Source organism: Epinephelus lanceolatus, chromosome 20, assembly GCF_041903045.1.
Source record: "Epinephelus lanceolatus isolate andai-2023 chromosome 20, ASM4190304v1, whole genome shotgun sequence".
Classification (NCBI taxonomy): Eukaryota; Metazoa; Chordata; class Actinopteri; order Perciformes; family Serranidae; genus Epinephelus; species Epinephelus lanceolatus.
In genome coordinates this window covers 35,139,277-35,158,004 of record NC_135753.1, presented here as the reverse complement: position 1 = coordinate 35,158,004, position 18,728 = coordinate 35,139,277, and the positions used below count along the sequence as shown (strand labels likewise).

Sequence of the window (18,728 nt, the reverse complement as noted above, 5' to 3'; positions counted from 1 at the left end):
AATGTAGCGTTGGGTTATCCAGAGCAGCGCACTCTCAGAGTGGCAGAGCGCACTCTGGACACTCTGTCTGTGGAGACGGAGCAGCAGAGTGCCGAGCGGAGCGAATGTGTGATTAACTTAACCATTAGATAATTTATAAAGAAAAGTAATGGTTGGTTTCTTCAACCAACAGGGCTCTCATTTTAGTGTAGAGCGTCACGCTGAATTTACTAACGCACCATGTCCGGTCACTCACTGTCCAGGACCGCCAGTGTTACTTGAATAAGTTGTCTAACTTATTGTCTGGACTTATTTGGGATTTTTTAACACAGAAGGAAAGCAGGACGTGGATATGACACGTGATTTGCAAACAGTGTCATATGAGAGTAAAATATTCTGGGAATACTACAAACATGAGGGCTCACCTCACACTCCACCATCCAGAGATAGTGTTAGCCACTGACGGACAAGTTAACGCTAAACCTGCTCTGCAGAAAAACCAACACTGGACACACTTAGCTCGACAAAACTACCATCCAACTCTGAGAGAGTGAAGACAATAACTCAGTCCATCACCTACTTCATGTGCAAAGATCTGCATCCATACAGCGCTGTTGAAAACGAAGGCTTTTTTTTACATGCTAGAAACACGACATTTTTTTCACCGACACAGCCGTACCCAAGCTCTACAGAAGGAAGCATAAAGCTGAGTGCAGCAGGAAGGGTGGCGTTAACTTGTGACGCCTGGAGGTCAGTGGATTCATGTGACAGTAATGGCACATTATCTCACAGAAGACTGGAGACTGCTGTCTCATGTTCTCCAAACTAGAGCACCAGAGCAAACACTGCAGACCTCCTATAACAGACAATGCCTCAAACATTGGTGTTGCCATTCAGTTAGCGGGATACCTGCATGTGAAGTGTTTTGTTCACGTGCTTAGGGTGCATCTCATTTCCACCCCTTCCCCCTTCCACTTGGTTTTGCAAGTTCACGTGAGGGGTAGGGGCGTCTCAGTTCTCATTTGGAGTAAGGGCTAGGGCCAAGACTGAGGGCTACATAGCCCTTGAAACGAAGATTCTGGAGGACCACAGGGGTAAGAATGAGAATTGGGAATCACCCTTAATCTGGCCTCTCAGAGGGGGTTTAATCTGCCCACAGTTCAGTCTGTCAGGTGTATGCAACATTGCTGACAGGTGTTATGACGGTGTTAGTCAGTCTGTTTGCTCTGTGTCACATTTTGCTGCAATAAACAGACTGAAAACTTTATCTTATGAGGTAAAACTGATGTTGACAGAGGTTTTATATCACAATATATCGTATTGTCACCTAAGTATCGTGATAATATCGTATCATGGGTCCTCTGCCGATTCCCACCCCTGAGGAATAATAATAATGACATTTGGAAAAACACGAGGGACCAGCAACCGAGCTGCCCGGCACCTTATCATCACCAACTCTACAGTTTCCCCTCAGCTCTACAGATTATTTATGTACCTTTCAGCTCATTGTTTTGGTCTCACCACCCACAACTTTAATGTTTTGGTTCACTCCTATCGCCCTCATCAGTACAGTTCCCAGCAACAGCAGCTGCTCTCAGTGATATAAACTCTGATGAAGCTGATGAGACACCCACTGTACACTATCTGCACAGCAGCAAACAGACAAAGCTGCAGATTAACTGGTGAACATAGTGGAGCATTTAGCAGCTAAAGAGACATATTTTTCACCCTCGATAAACAACAGGGCTGCAGCTGTGTGTAGACACACCCCGACAGACACACACACACACACCTGAGAGCCTCCTGTAGCACAGCCGCTTGTCTGGCTACAACACAGGTATCCACACTGTGACTCTCTGAAAGGGACATAAATGTGCTTCAAGTGGCTGTCAGAGCTCCGCCTGTCTTCCCAGCGGGGAAACAGAGTCTGACAGTAAGTGCTCACAGCTGGTTAACCCTCACTAACAGCTCTGCGTCACTGTCCACGCAACACTGAGCAGTTGTCGGTCAGTCTCCCTCGTGTCCCTGACCCTCAGCATACACACACCTCCTACAGTTGTTAGTATTTTTTAAATATGCTGGCAGGGATGGTTATTTGAAACACGTGGATGGCGCGGCATGGACATGTCATCAGTGATGATCTCGGGTCTTAGGTTATCTGACACCCTCACCTGGGCGACCCAGCTGGGGGTGATCATTTCCCGGCTTGCAGCATGCTACACCATGAATCTGCCCTCTTAGCCCTTGATGTTGATCCACCCCTCCAGCCCACCTCGATTTGCTCGCAGCAGACCCTCCAACCACTCCCTCCTCAGGCCTCTACAGCTCAAGGAATTTGGCCTTCTTTAACTCATGGACCTCCTCTATCCGGTCTTCCCGGGGGACTGCAAGTTCCACAGCACTACTTGCTTTGTGGAGTCAGATATTAGGACCAACTCGGGCCTGAGTGATGTCCTTGCAATATGCCCCTGAAACTTAAGCTGCCTCCCAAGGTCCACACACACAAGAGACAAGAGAGAGTTCTACCCTGTAATTATTAAAGCAGGAAGTATTATGATGTTCATTTAGAGCGGGAAAAAGTAAGGGTGCGGAGGTTGAGGTGGATGATCTTCGCTATCAGAGTTCAACAACATGGCGCTCCTGAGTTTCTCCCATAATGTATTTAGCAAACGCAAAGTAATTCTTATGATTGGCTGGATGGCTAAACAAACACAGAACACACTGGTTTGCATTTGGTTAGCAGTTGGATAGAGTTTGTGTTCTTCAAAAGCAACTGCTGCTCACTGTCCCTGTTCCTAAACATACCCCCACCCCCAGACATCCACACATGGACACCAACTGTGCGCTGTTCCAGCTCCCTGTGCACCACCACCCTCCAGTTGGTGTAGAGCACTTCCAGATTCTCGGGGAAAGTAGTTTATTATGATAACAGGAAGAGTCCAAAATTACTGAGCAGGGTGGCTGTGAGTCAAACTGCTAGAACACTCAAAGGAGTTCAGAGAAGACTCAAAATAGCATCGCACACTTGTAGCTGGTGGGCGTGCTCACATGCTCGCAGATGTGTGCATGTGCTCTTTCATTTAGCCGCTCGCTCCTTTCAAGTCACCGCAGGGGGAACATCCCACATACAGTATGAATGTGGCCGACGCTGCTGCAGCGGTGTTAATTACATTAACTGACAGAAGTGGAGGATGTTTTCAGATTTACCATGCGACTTTATGTTGATGCATGTACGTCTGTTTGATAATCTCTGTCTGGTGTTGCATAATGCTGTTAAACCCAACATGGGAAAAGATTTTGACGGAGAGACTGTTTTGCTTTCACTTGTGGTGCCAAAAAAAAAAAGAAAAAAGTTGGATATTTTGACGACTCAGTGTGCCAAAGTTTGCGCTCGGCACCATCATGGCTTTAAAATTCCTCAGTGTGGCTACAGAAAAGGTTCGAAGGTTACAGTAAACAGTGCAGTCAGGCAGTGAGATGTTGCTGCATCAAGGCCAGGATTTGTTCTCTCATTTTGATTTATTCGTGGCTTGTAGTTTTATTGTCTTGAGTGCACAAATTTATCTTGCAGACATGCCAAATGACAAAAAGCTTAACCCTCTAAGACCAAACTCATTTTGACCTTTTTTTTAGAGGGGACAGGAGATCTTTAGGGGAAGATAGCAGGTCAGTGGTGTATGCCAAATACAACTGGCATATGTCAAATGAAAGCAGAAAACCTGAAAATGAATTTGGGATGGAGCTCAGCACTAACAGTCAACATTTCCTAGTAGTGCTGCCCCCTAACAGTTGACCAAATGTTAGTCGATCAGAAAGATCATTAGTCAGCAAGATTTCCTTGGATGCTAGTTGCAAAAAAAACAAAAATGTGAAACTCTATCAGGAGCTGCACCCTGTCAAAATAAATCCAAACCTATATGACTGGACCGTGTGGGACTTTACTTTGAAAGGACAGAAGCAGGAAGTGTCCACGCTCAGCAGTCAGACAGGAGTCAGGTTAATTTCCAGGGCTGGTACCTGCGGTTATTCCACAGGCTAGTTAATAACATGTCGGGCAGGAAATCCAAAGTGTGGGATCATTTTGAGAAGGTGAAGGACGAACCCAAGGTGATATGTAAACTCATCTTCATTGGTCGACTACAAACATGACGTATCATCTGAAACATGGAAGTAGCTACATGCCCATTAGCCCACAGCGTCATTAACAGGCGGCTCGCTCAGTGTGTGACGTGCACTTGGAGATAAAATATAGGCCTATATTAATGTTAATATAATTTAATAATTACATTAATGTAGTAAACATGCGAGTGACTAGTCGACTAATGGTAAAATTCGGGGGCAGCCCTTTTTCCTAGTCATAAATCTGTAAACATGTTGAACATGTTTAATATTCACAATAAGAAACCAGTGGATGGACTTCCGAGTACTTCGGGGTATGTAAAAAATGTTCTTGACATGTAAAAAGTAGACAGTAGCGTGCTTCCGAGTTGTCAAACAGCCCTCAGTATTGGACCTCACTAAGGCTCTTGTGCCTGAATAACAGCCTGCAGCCACGCTCCACATCTGGTTGGATGTAACAGCTAGTGATGGCCAAATGAAGCCCCATGAAGCATTTTCTTTATTTTCTGAGCCCACTAGATGGCGCTTTTTGTTCAACAAAAGGTTGAAAGCTTCACTGAATTGCCATTCTTTGAGCCTCTCTCTTTAAACCATGAGCGCCATCTAGTGGGCTCATAAAATAAAGAAAATGCTTCATGAGGATTCATTTGGCCATCACTAGTAATGGCCCCCAGAAAAGTGGAGGCTATCACGGTAGCATACAGTATTCATCTGTACATTTTCAGAATAAAATCTTCAACATCAAGGAGTGTGTATCTTTATGTCAACATATCTCGAGCCATGTGCTGTATGTGTCCCCCACCCAGTAGCTACAGTTTGTACTGACCTTTGGTCCTGGCGGCCCGACCAGTCCGCCCGTCCCCGGCAGTCCCGGCTCCCCCTTTTTGGACAACAAACACACTTTGAGAGGCAAAGTGGAGCAGAAGCAGCCAAATTCAACACCATTACAGTAATTATGTGTCCCACTTCAAAAACTGCAAGAGACTGCAGTGACAGGAGGAAGTCCCAAAAACACTCACACATGCACAGAGGAAGCCAAACCTCCAGAATTAAAGAGCTGTTTTCTTTACTTGAGTTTATAGCAGGCTTATTTAACGTGCATCTGGCCTGACGTGGTTAGGTTGTTACACTGGCATAATATTTTATTTTCATGAACTGACACCTCAGATTTCATGCTTTCATGTCACTGGAACTGTCAGTTACACTGGTTTAATGCAGTTTGGAGACACGTGACTGTTGGACAGAGCTGGATCTTACCATCGGTCCAGCTTCTCCTGGAGGTCCCGGCTCGCCTCTATCACCAGGAAGACCCTGTGTGCAAAGAAATCTGCTCTGTAGTGACATTTAATATGTTCAAATCTAATCATTTTTATATCTATTCAGTAGTTTTTCTTTTTTTAATAATTGCAATTAATCAGGACTAAAACTCACTTTAAACCCAGAGTATTATCTCATATTAGAATCAGACCTGGTTTCCCATTAACACCCACTGTGGCTTTGCTTGACATGAAATTAAACTCTAATTAGTCCAATTAGATCATATGAGATGGGAAATAATGACTGAATTTTTATAAAAGAGAAATTCTGGCCTCATGTACTGGTTTATTGCTCATTATGGTATTCAGTTGGAGAGACAAATAGAAAATGCTTTTTGAAGGACCACTCCAGACTCTCACGTTAATGTCCAGCTGGCTCTGTGGACACGGTGTGATGCCAAACAAGCCTCATCCTCAGCAGATTTCTTACCAACAGGAATACAAATTGCTTCATCATTGGAACAAGATGATCACAGTGAGTGCTCTGTATGTGTGTGGTGAAATAAGCCTACTCATTAGGACCACTAGTTCTAGCCACTAGTGGCGGTGCTAAAATAAGTTCAGGGTCCCTATGTACAGTATATATGAGTAATGCTCCTAACACTGGGGTATGTTAGGAGGGGTAGCCAGGACTGATTTGCTTCCACTTTCATTTACTGCACATGAATATATACTTCAAGTAGAGGTCGATATAGCCCACCAAAAACACACTAACTTCAAGACGAGGGAACCAGGAGTGCTAAAATGCTAACTCTTTTCAAGGATTGAGGACTCATTGCTAGGGCACTCTCTTTGTTCAATGGATAGAGTAATCAGAGTAATTAATAAGTAATAAATAGTAATAAAATATAGAGTCACTTTTTTTAAATATGTAAACTCTTATTTCATGGTAGAGCAAAACACAGCTTATTGCTTCGCTAAGCATCTCCTTGTCCCGCTATCACTCTCTCTCTGTTTATCATGAGATCCTAAAAGCCACTACTGCTTCAGGAGCCTGAGCTCTGTACTGGGGACGGTTGGTGAGAATCCACCTGCACACACACACTCACACACACACACACACACACAGTGACAAAGCTGTTAGCATCCGACACCTGACAGTTATTAATGGGTTTAACGACAGAGTCCAGCCATTTCAGTGTTGGTGTGAAATTGCTGGGAGCATTTAATGGCTCAGTGCTGGATGTTAGCCACTGCCGTTGTGTTAGCTCATGCTAACCAGGCAGACGTTAAAGAGACGGGGTGGAAAACAGCTCGGTGACAGTGCTTCGGCACTGCATCTAACATATGTAACGGCAGCAACAGAAAGTTTGCTGATATTTCTTATGTTAACATCACTGATGGTTTAATGAGCTAAATGAAGCCTTGTTGTGCATTAAATGAATTTCAAATTGCAATTGTTTTCAACTGTTGGCCAATTTACAATGTTATTCTTATGTTGCTGGACTAGAGTACTCTGCAACTCCAATATGGAAATTACTTAAACTGCCCGTCCTTACTGTGTCATGTATGTTGGATGAAGTTTATTAGTCTAGTTAGTAGTGTCTGTGTTTTACAAAGACCTACGTGTTTGCTTACTTTCTGTTTTAATCATGGATGTATCAAGAGAGTCTCACCTTGGGTCCTGGGGGTCCTGGCTCTCCTGATAAACCTGGCTCCCCTCTGTCACCCTAGACAGTATCAGCAGAACAGGTATTATCAGTACTGGCAGCAGATTAGAAAAGTCACAGCACTGATACTGCTGCTTCAGTAAAGACTGACCTTGAGACCTTCTAGACCTGAATCCCCTCTTAGTCCCGCCGGGCCACTTTCACCCTGCACAGCCAAGGGAAGACAGTAGATAAGAGCATAAAATCAGAGTCAGATCCCAGCTTATATATCGGCTACACCATGTAACACCTTACATTCAATTTTCAAACTCAACAGGAAGTCAATGTACTGAAACCAGCACTTGGGTTATATGGGCTCACAGTGGTGTCTCACTTAGTAATCATGTAGTAGAATTATGAGCTAAATGTAACTGTGCTCCAGATTCTCACTTAAACAAGATCACAATGCCTTACAGTAGTCAAGACCAAAAGAGACAAAGCAAGAGATGATTTGTTGGAGCTGTTGGAAAGAGATGCGGTGCGCCGTACTTTAGCAAAAATCTTAACTTAAAGCATTTTTTAGAACTTCAGTTATGTTGTGTTTCATCTGTAAGAAACTGTGAGACATCCTCTCCTCCTTTTGTAAAAAGAAGCCAGGTTAAAGGTTCCATAGAAACATAAAGCTTAATATCATCAGCATAGCAAGAGACAGCCAAACTGAGGGATAATGTGCCTTACAGAGAGCATAAAGGGGGAATAATACAGATCCAAGGAGCTCCACAGGGTCAGAGCACAATTATACACTGTTAGTGATTCAGTGCAGTAAAAGTGGGACTTGCATTGTGGCGATTCAAAGGTATTGCAAATGATTTTTTACCTTCAGTCCTGGTAATCCAGGAGGGCCAGGTACCCCAGGTATCCCATCTTTACCCTGGGAACACAGACAACATATGCTCATTCTGTCATGTGCAGACATATCTAACAGACTGGTGATGACAGTATGAAGTTGCGAAAAGAAAGAAAGTGATGGAGAAAATGATTAGCACTTACAGGCTTACCATCAGGTCCTGGTGGTCCTTCCCTCCCCTTTTCCCCTCGGAAACCCTGTAACATGAAAACAACCCATCATGATACAGCAAAATTATCTTTTGACATAGTGCATTGTACCATTGGATAGTTATTTAAAAATACATAGGTTTTAATAGATCCCTGTTGTTTTAGCTATGCTAGCTGTGTGGCTCTATGGCTGGCCATATTGGTCTGTCAGTCTGTCAATCAGTTTGGTCCAGACTGAAATATCTCAACAACTAATCAATGCATGGTCATGGTTTCCATACAGTATACCATAATGACTGTGGCGATCTCCTGACTTTTCCACTGGCACCATGACAAGTTTTGAGTGAAATGTCTCAACCTAATTAGATGGATTACCATGAATTTTTTTACAATTAATTCTGATAGTTTTGGCCAGTGGTCAGCAATCTTTACAACCAGAAGAGACATATTTGGCCCAAAAACAAACAAACATCAGATGACGCAATGCAAGATCAGTTGGAGCCAGTAAGTCGGCTTTTGTATTCAAAGCCACACAAATTTGAGTAGTATTAGAAGTCAACCCCCATCTTTTAAACTCTTGAGAGATTCCAAAAAACCTCTCTGGGTAAACAAATACTACTTTAAGTCATTAGAAGTGAGTCACTACAACTCAGTCATTGGAGGTCATTAGTTGAGGACAGAGGATGAGGTCTGGAATACATTTGGTGTAATGCACCAGTTCCACATCAAAAACACAAATTTCTGCTTTCCAATTTGCCTGTTGTGGTTTCTCCTCCCTTTCCATTTACAGTCACATACACCACTGTGGATCGGTGTTTAAATAACTACTAGTGTGTGTGTATTAACCTGGAGTATAATGACATGTATTATTGCAGCAATAAAAGCATGAAAAAAATATGAATCTAAAATAATGGTGCATGTTACATTTATCTAACTTCATTTTTGCACATGATGTGCCACGGTGCAGCACATCATGTGGCAAGTGTTGCCCCTAGCACACACCGGACGATTGCGCTGCAGCTCGTCAACAGACAACCACGTTAAGTTATTACTTACTGAAAGATTTGTACTTCCTTTGCCTATACATTAGCTTGAAACAGCCCCTAATAGAGCGAATGACGAAAATATGCATTTATTTGCGGACACAGCAAAGCTGGAAATAGGACAGTGGCGTGAAGTGAAAAGGAGCGCAGATACATGTCTAGCTGCCTCTAGTGTGGGGTTGTACATCTTACTATATCATGATGTCTGTGTGTGTGTTCCACGTTTTTCTCCTCACTGACTTGGTCAATCCATGTGAAATTTGGCACAGTGGTAGAGGGTCATGGGAGGATGTGAATGAAGCAATATTACATCAATTGGCCAAAGGGGGGCGCTATAGCAACCAATTAAAATGTCAAACTTTGAATGGGCATATCTCATGCCCCGTATGTCGTAGAGACATGAAACTTTGCACAGAGATGCCTCTCCTCATGAGGAACACATTTGCCTCAAGAACCCATGACTTCCGCTTATATAGATTTTCCGCCATTTTGAATTTTTTGAAAAACACTTCAAATGGATTTCTTCCTAGGAAGTTTGAGCGATCTGCATGAAACTGGGTGAACATAATCTAGGGACCAATATCTAAAGTTCCCTCTTGGCAAAAGTTGGAAAACTTACTAAAACTGAGCTTCTATAAGGCAATGAATATTGCGGAGGGCGTGGCTCATCACATAAAGGTGTAGAACATCTCAAGGGTTTCACCCATCACCACGCAACTTTGTAGGCATATGACCACACATAATCTGAGGGGACCCCTCCATTATTGACCCCATCAAACAAAATGGGGGCGCTAGAGAGCTCATTTCTTATCTAGGCCTAACCGCCATATGGATTTTTACTAAACTTGGTAGATATGTAGAACAGGACGCCTCAAGGTGACTGGAGAAATTTAACTCTAATTGGCAACTGGGTGGCGCTATAACAACAGAAAAATGCTTCAAAATGGCTAAAATGCGAGCGATCGCTGTGGCTCCCCCTGTGGACCAATGTTGGTGTTTCTAATTTTTGGTATGACTAAGTCATGGTATGGTATGCTGTACATAATCACGGAAACTGTCAGTGTGTCATTCTGTCAGTCAGTCATTCTGTCTGTCCCACGTTTTTCTACTCACTGACGTGGTCAATCTATGTGAAACTGCACATAGGCATTGAGGATTGGCATAGGTAGAAGGTGACAAAGCTACCAATGGCTATGGACTAGTTGAAAATAATAAGGGTGTATTTTCTGATGCGTGGCATTCACCGACGGTGTGTTATGGCCTTTATAGAACAAAGCAGTCTGTGTGTTACCATGCGTCCTGGCAGGCCACGCTCCCCTGGTGGCCCGACTACACAGTTGCAATCCTCTTCCTCCGCTGTTTCTGTTCGATTCAAAGGACACTGAGGAAACACAAACACACTCATTTAGCAGTTGAAACACGCTCAAAGCCTCCTCATTAGGTTGAAGAGAGACTTTTATAGATATGATACTAGGACATTAGGGTTTTATTACTGTTTAAATAAAAAGACTTTCCTCTGAAAGGTCAAAATTGAGGCCCTATAGAAGACTTCTCAGCATGAATCGAACGTTGCCAGGTATTTCCGTAATGCAGTATCTAATTAGGTGTGACATCATTACCTTTGCACCACATAGGTGGCTAAATACTTTGAAGCAAAGTCAGATTAAAAAGGTGTAAGAAACAGGATAGAAACTGCCACTTACCCTTTCATCATCCTGTAGTGTGAGAGAAAGAGAACAAGACAAAAAACAATGGTTATTATTACATTCCATATTCAGAAGTACATAATGTGACCTTTATAGTGGAGATTCCAGTTTATACAGGAGACAGTGGAGATCTTACCACAGAGTAAATCTCACAGGCTGTTTCTCTCTCACTCTGATGAGGGTCACAGTACAAACGCAGCTTCTGAATCTCCACCTGAATGGAAATGTGGTGAGGAAAATGGGAAATGTTACTTGGTGAAAAGGTAATAAGTGATTAATGAAATTCTATTACTTATTACCAACAGTCACGACCAGTTTGATTAACACCAACTTGTTTCTTTTGGCAAGAGGGATGTCAGATGTGTTGCCTAATAAGACTAGTTTTAGTGAACCAACACATTCTCACCCCGACCTCGTCACATATTGACGTTTGGTCATGGACCTTCCAGATACGACATAAGAGGTACCCTGGGTGTGTTGATTGTTGACGCTCTGGGACACCGTGTCAATTTCTGCCTATTACATGCATTGTCTTCTTTCAAAATACACAGGAAATTTACGCCGGTACAACACTGCCAATTTACATTTTTTTTTCCTTCTAACAACACACATGGTTAGGTTTAGGAAAAAAGAAAAGGGTTTGGCTTTAGAATCTTATGGGACACGAACACCGCCCCCCAGGTGAAAGTCATTGTTTGTTTGACCCATACACCACCCCTCCCACCTGCCCTACTTGGACTTTCACCACCTTAACTTTCGTTCTTGTCCCACCGCGTTTCCCTCTGACGCCACAGAGTGCCATTAAACTATAACAGCAAAAGGCTGCATATCATGCCAACGTTAAAGGAAGGCTTTTTTTTTTCCAGTGTCTGACGCAGCAAGTCACCGCCCAAGTGCTGGATTTCGATGTCTTCAGAGTCAGAACAGGGTTGACTGAACAGGGGATCTCAAACCCAACATAATTAAGAAATATCACACAAGAGGGAGTGCTGTTGCACTGTGTATCAGCACGGCTGTGATTCAGTCGTAGGCACAAGGCTGCAGGTCGAAGATAATCACAGCCGACCTCGAGCACAACCTCGAGTGTGATATTGCCTTCATACAACAGTTCTACAAGCACCATTTAACAGTAAGAAGCAGCAACAGGTTTGTTTTTTTAATGATTGATTTGGCTGAGCCAACACAAATAGTTCGGCAACTGGATTGGGACTGGACTGTTGCCAAGCAACACATGAACATTCCTGCACACTAGCTTGTTACTTTGTGTAAACTAGGTCTACACTTTACCGCCCCAGATGGCACATGACCAACCTTTAATGTTAAAATGTTGTTGATATTATGTCAGTTGTTGTTTCAACATTGTAACAACATTGAATTCTGATGGTTGTCATGACCTATCAAGCTACCTAAAGTTCGTCATCCCTGTGTTTCATGTTTTATTTTGGTAACCATTGTCTCATCTCATTTCAGATCCCACGTCCTGTGAAGTTTCCCTCCTTTGTGATTACTTGCTCCACCCTAATGGGTTTCACCTGTGTCTCATTGACGCCCCTTGTCTGAGTTTATTTAAGTCCGTGTCTTCCCCTTCTTTGTTGCCAGATCGTCTTTACCTTTGAATGAGAGTTGCAGCAGTTTCCTAGTGTTCCTAGTGAGTGTGTTTTTTGTCTTTTGACCACCCTTTTGCCTGTCGAATGATAACATTGCACGTTACTGATCACCCGTGCACCGAACTAAGCCTGATTAGAGACCCTGAACTTTTATCTGAGTCTGTGAGTCTGCTTTGTGAGTCTTTCCCCACTATGTGCCTGACGATGGTTGTAAGAAGGTTAACAAAATTCACATAAACCAACACTGAAATTTCAGAAGGAGCTGGTTCAACGTTGAAACAATTTTGAAGCAACATTTTAAGGTTTATGAAACAACACTGTGAAATCAACGTTGATTCATCTTTCAAAATCAAACAGAATTCAACAGTGAAAATCTCTGTGTTTCCATTTACTTTGCAACCAGTGAAATCAGTCTGTTGACAGTTGCTCTGGTGGAATATGTGTGATGCCGATGAGTTAACAGCTAAATCAGCATGTTGCATTGTCCTCTGATGTCATGTGAGCATACCAACAGTGGAGGAGAAACTGGTGGTAGTGGTTGCTATACGCCCCGACGATAGACAGCAGGTTGTCAAACTGCCCCTGAGTCATCCTAAAATACGCCTGGAAACATCCATCACGGAGGAGAAGCTCCTGGACCAACTGGTGGTACTCCCCATGATCCAGCCTCTTTTTTAGGGTCTCATGTACCCACACAGATCTCTGTTTATCTGCTGACAGCCTCTCACCCTCAACCAGAGCTACACACAGTACCCTCTGCCTCAACATGGCAGCAACTACACACTGATTACGGGGGAAAAATAAGTAGATTGGTTACACAGGAAGGTTAGGGTTAGGACGTGATGGGGTGGCAGCCTTTATACTAGTGACAAGTGCAACCTGCAAAACACTTTCTGTGTGATTGGGGCCCTAGGGGAATGGATTTGACGTGACCGTTCAGAGGACATTAGTCTGTTACTCTCATAAAGATCTCTTACGCCATCTCTAAGTCCATTTGCTAAGGCAGGGCTGGTGTGGAAGGAAGATTGCTGTGAAGTGCAGTAACACTATTCACATGTGTCTGAATGGCAAACCAGATTCTGAATGTGTGTTTAATAAACAGATTATCAGTACCAATCTTGTCTGGATCAAAGGAATGCCAGTCAGTGGGACAGCTAGTACTGCTCTGTATTTCTCCATGCAGGGGGGTCAGCGAGCTCTGTCTGCCAGAGCCACATTGTCCTGGACTGAACAGACTGAGCAGTACCACAGCTATAAATCACAAAGCTTCAGTTTTCACTGGAGGTTATTATTAAAGGTTTTGATTTTAATTCTAGGGACCTTCCTCCTCGAAGTAAGAGTAGTTCAGTCAGACAACTCATAAGGGAGTGAGGAGTCATCAATAAAACCATTTTTTCCTCACTTGTGATTCACTGCAACCATGAAAGGTCTTTGAGCACACAAAATAATAGGCTGATTGGTCCAGTAGTGTGCCACATTAGCTGCAGACAAACAGATACACACATATATAGACACATGATCTCCTGCAGGCTCATGCCAGGTGGAAATGGTATCACTGTGTCAGTGTGATGATCTGTTTTATTTAGGTTTGGGACAGATTTGACTTTATTCTATATTTAAAATAATTTTCAGTAAGTTTCAGAACAAAAGCCTGTTTGGAACAACACAATTATTATTTGTGGCCTCTATTATCATACGTTTTGAAACTGTTTCTCAAGTCAACTATAATTTGCTTCATGAGTCAGACACAAGAATCACCTGCACTTCTTTTTTTGTTTTGACTCACAGGCACAGTGATGTCTGTTCCTCGCCTCTTGGCCACCTGTGTCTCCCCGTTGATGTAAATGGGCTCCACCGGTTCCAGCATCATTTCCCGGATCGCTTGATCGTCAAGGAAACTGGTGACCTGAGTTGGTCTCACCAGGAGTTTGAGCTGATGCCACTTTCCGTCATACAAAGCCTGAAAGAAAGCACAAATATGTGTTTCATGAATCCCTTTGTTTCTCACGGTTATTTGACGATACATTAACAGAGAGGCTGTTCATCTCTGAGGCTGAAACATATCTTTGTTCGTGCTTTGAGTCGGGAGCAAAGTTTGACGTGAAAACATTTATTAACTTGTCAAATCTTCTTTCACTCAGCCTTCCGTTTCTGTTGGCAGCCTCGTGCGCCCATGTGTTTCATCTAATCTAATTTTGTCACTAAGGCCAAAAACGTGTGTTCCCTAAACGCTCCACAAATAGTTATGACCAACAAGGTATTAAGACCAATAACTCCTTCCTTTTTCCATCACAATCTTTTTTTTTTTCTTTAAAGCTCCAACCATCCAGAGGGAGAGAGAAACAGAGCAGCTATTGTTTCATTGGGACTGAGCCACAGCCGTCATTTCCAAGTGACAAATCACAGGCTTCTACCTTGTGCCACATCAAACCAAATCAAATCAAACATGTGCAAACACAAAGTGAACATAATTACAACCCTGTTTCGACGCTCTACGCTAGACTCTAGGTGTGTTAGGATAGAGGGTGGTGGGTGCCTTCTGGAAAAACACAACCTGGCGTATCCGACGGGATGTATTATTACCTTGTGCTGCGATGGAAACAGAGACATGCGCTCCAAGAGCTACACATCCAACGACTAGTTTCCACTGGGGAAATCCAGTGGTTTAGAGTAGGAAACGTTTTCTTTGAGCCTCCTCCTGGCGTCCATCACGTTACACCTTCACTGGTTCAGCTGCGTATTGAACTGAACAGGGATGATGTTTGAATAACTGCTAGTTTGGCTCTCGGCAAGTCGTCCCAGTCAGGTTCATTCACAGAAACCAACATGAAGGGAAACCCGAGATTGGATGAGACAGAGTATACTCTAATAACACAATATGTTCTTTCTTTCAGGGGCAGGAAAATAACAGGAGCACAGCACACTCTTTATATTGACCAGTATAAACTGGTGTGACAGTTATGTTTCCGTCATCTTCAGATACTTCACGGATCATCGGTCTGACCACTGTGAGGATATTATTGATGGTGCAAGTTTAAGCAGCTGCATTAACTGAGTTAGGGCTAAATGTTCTCACTGCAGTTATCTGGTTACACTGTCTCAACTTATTAAGTTATTGATGAGCTGAGACATAATGTGCTAACATGTTAGCATTACATGACACTACAAACTCTTATGTGCTAGATCCCAAATGCTGCATAAACACTGTCAAACAATACTTGAAAATGTCCAAAAGAAAATAAAAGCAATTTGAGTTATTTGATTTTCAGTATTTTATGTCTAAAAAAACAGTAATTATCACTGAACAATTTATCAACAATCAACAAAGAAATGCATTTTAGATTTTGAGAATAAAGTCAGAATATTATAAGAATAAAGCCGTAATATTAGGAAAATAAAGATGTAAATCTATGAGAATAAATTAAAATATATTGCGAGAAAAAAGTCGGAAATCTACGAGAATGAAGTCAAAATATTACAAGAATAAAGTCGTACATCTACGAGAATAAAGTCATAATATTACCCAAATAAAGTCGTAAATCTACAGGAATAAAGTCATAAATATTACAAGAATAAAGTCGTAAATTTACAGGAATAAAGTTATAATACTATGACAACAAAGTCGTAAATCTACGACAGTTAAGTCAAAATATTACAAGAAAAAAGTCGGAAGTCTACAAGAATAAATTCATAAATCTATGAGAATAAATTCGTAAATCTATGAGAATAAATTCATAAATCTACAAGAATATATTCGCAAATCTACAAGAATAAATTCGTAAATCTATGAGAATAAAGTCGTAAAACTACGAGAATAAAGTCAAAACATTACAAAATTAAACTCATAATTAGGAGGAAAAAAGTCACAGATTAAGAGCGGAAAGTTGGTTAACATGGTATAAAAAGCGACAGTGTGCACAAACAGTTTTGGGGTGACTGTAATATGCATTTTAGCAGTACTGACTAATATAAACATATATATATATATAATATATAATTACCAATAAGATTTCAGGTGATATTATTACTTGTGCAATGTCACGTAATGCGTTACTACCTGAAAACTGTTTATCAACCAGTATTGTTTTTGTGAAAAGAAACTAGATGAAACAACATAAAAAAAAATAAAAAAAATAATTTCACAATTGAATTGTTAGTTTATAGATTTTGCCTGTATTTATTTATGTCGCTAGTTTTTATTAAGTGTTATTTATTGAGTAAACATTTGTTTGCCTACAAATTGGACTTTAGTTTTAAATACTTTGAGTTCCCATAGAAACATCCTGCTGTGTAAGACTGGTGGTAGCATTTCCTCCATTTCCTTTCTTTATTCTAAATTTTTCTGTTTACTTATAATTGAATACTACAAATATTGCTATTGGTCAACATAAAGATGTCTTTTAAGGTGAATTTTTGTTCCCTTGTGTTATTTTATTTTTTATTTCGTCATTTTTCTTTTATATTTATATTATTATATATTATTTATACAATTCTTTATATTATTATTTGTATTTTTTAATGAATGAATTTATTTATTTCAGGTTTTTTTTCTTTTCATCTATATTATTTTATTTTATTTTATTTTTGGACTTTTTTTCTCTTATGATTTTTTTTCTGTCCTTGACTGAGATTGACTGAGAAGAGATTAGAGTATCATGAAAACACACCCCAACATTCTGGTTCTATATGTTAAGTTCAGTTTCCTTGTGTGTGTTAGTTTTTCTATGTTTTCTCTGTATTTGAATTTACTTTACTGGCCCATTTTGGCTTCTGTGTTATAGATTGTAACTCACTTTTATGTTACCTCCTGTTGTAACAGTGCTACAGAAAGGCCTGGAAAGACAGAGCTATTAAGTCCTATGAGTTTGATCAAGTTATCTGTCTGGACCTTGAAATAACTCAATAAACAGAGAATATGAAGTCCTGGTTTGATTCGGCCCTTTTGTTCAACTGCGGCACATTTTCTGTTTCTACAGTTTCTATCATTTTTAATGAAGTGGGAGTCACTCAACAATCTGTGCAGCAGCAAACCCAGGCTGACCAACAGAGCTGAAACTAAAGTGATGCAATAGCCAGACCGATAAAGTCTTTGTAGCCGTGTCCAGAGGCAGAGGGAGAGTCATTTTTCTTGAACTAAATTGGATTTACTAGCAGCTGCAGAGATCTCAGGTGTTTTTACACTTGGTAATATTGGGAAAAGAACATTTGTCAGTACTTGGAAATCAAAGCCGGGCCAAAAGCCATATTGATCTGATATGGACACGAAACTAAATCCAAATACTGACCTCAAAGCCGGCTTTAAAGATGACTCTCTGCTCCTTTTCCTTTATGCTGGTCGTGGTGAAGAAGACAGTTTTGTCCTTCCCACTTAGTGTCACTGCAGCCTGGATCTCTTTATCCTTGGACAGCACCCTCCAAAGGTCAAAGGTCAGCTGGCTAGCGGGTCCCTTTAGACGCAGGGTGGCTACGAACACATAGGACGGAGGAAGGCCTTCTGGGAAAATCTCCCTAGTACAAGGATGAAGCAAAATAACTAAATATATAGACACAGATAAAATGAAATGATAGATGTTGGAGAGCTTGATTACAGATTCTACCTGGTGGTCTCAGTAATGTCTGTGGAGGCGGTCAGAGCGTAGGCTCCCTCAGAAATCAGAGAGCCTGGGATCTTCTTGGCCTTCTTCTGAATGTTCATACCTACCATCAGCTCAAAGCCTTTCTCATCACGAGATGCCACCGGGATTCGTGTGGGACACACAGACTCTAGGAAGAGAAGTGTAATTTATTCTGACAGCTAAGCAACCTCTAAATAGATATGCAAAGAAAAAAAATCATTTCATGTTTGGGTCAACTGTGTCATTTGGTGGTGAACTGATTTGTACTTTTGTCAACAACACAATTGAATGTACTTTTTGTGGTGGAATTTAAAACGAGCGAGCGCAACTCCCTGGATCTCGTACAACAGCACAATATGTTTCCAGGAAAAACACAAGTGCAGGCTCAGTTCAGCAGTGGGCCATGATGCAGAGAAACAGGCCACTGGAACAAAACTGAATAGATACGGTTATTAGCAATGTTATTAAGTACACCTGTCCTTTTTCTGCTACCACACGCCAAGACATCTGCAGTTAACACTCTGCTTCCTTCACCCCAAAATCTAAAATACAGTTTTCCCTCTAACCTGTGGTTCTCTCCAATGTAATAGAACTATATGGCACAATGACAACAATGTCTCTTTCCAGAAATCATGACCCAGCTACTCAAGATAATCCACAGACCTTGTTGTGAGCAGGTTTATATATGGACTGTACCG

At 41.6% G+C, this 18,728-nt stretch overlaps 1 protein-coding gene across 1 annotated transcript in view; it reads right to left on the bottom strand.

The window, feature by feature from the left end:
• LOC117264469 (uncharacterized) overlaps positions 1 to 18,728 on the bottom strand; it is a 100,624-nt gene that overhangs the window by 62,118 nt on the left and 19,778 nt on the right. The window contains exons 7-18 of the mRNA XM_078162608.1: positions 18,013 to 18,178; positions 17,701 to 17,923; positions 14,202 to 14,375; positions 10,924 to 11,022; positions 10,806 to 10,817; positions 10,394 to 10,483; positions 8,054 to 8,107; positions 7,881 to 7,934; positions 7,176 to 7,229; positions 7,031 to 7,084; positions 5,356 to 5,409; positions 4,925 to 4,978 (exon numbers count right to left, since the gene is read on the bottom strand). Of these exons, the coding sequence (XP_078018734.1) occupies positions 4,925 to 4,978; positions 5,356 to 5,409; positions 7,031 to 7,084; positions 7,176 to 7,229; positions 7,881 to 7,934; positions 8,054 to 8,107; positions 10,394 to 10,483; positions 10,806 to 10,817; positions 10,924 to 11,022; positions 14,202 to 14,375; positions 17,701 to 17,923; positions 18,013 to 18,178 (1,088 nt within the window). The remainder of the gene's footprint in view (positions 1 to 4,924; positions 4,979 to 5,355; positions 5,410 to 7,030; positions 7,085 to 7,175; positions 7,230 to 7,880; positions 7,935 to 8,053; positions 8,108 to 10,393; positions 10,484 to 10,805; positions 10,818 to 10,923; positions 11,023 to 14,201; positions 14,376 to 17,700; positions 17,924 to 18,012; positions 18,179 to 18,728) is intronic.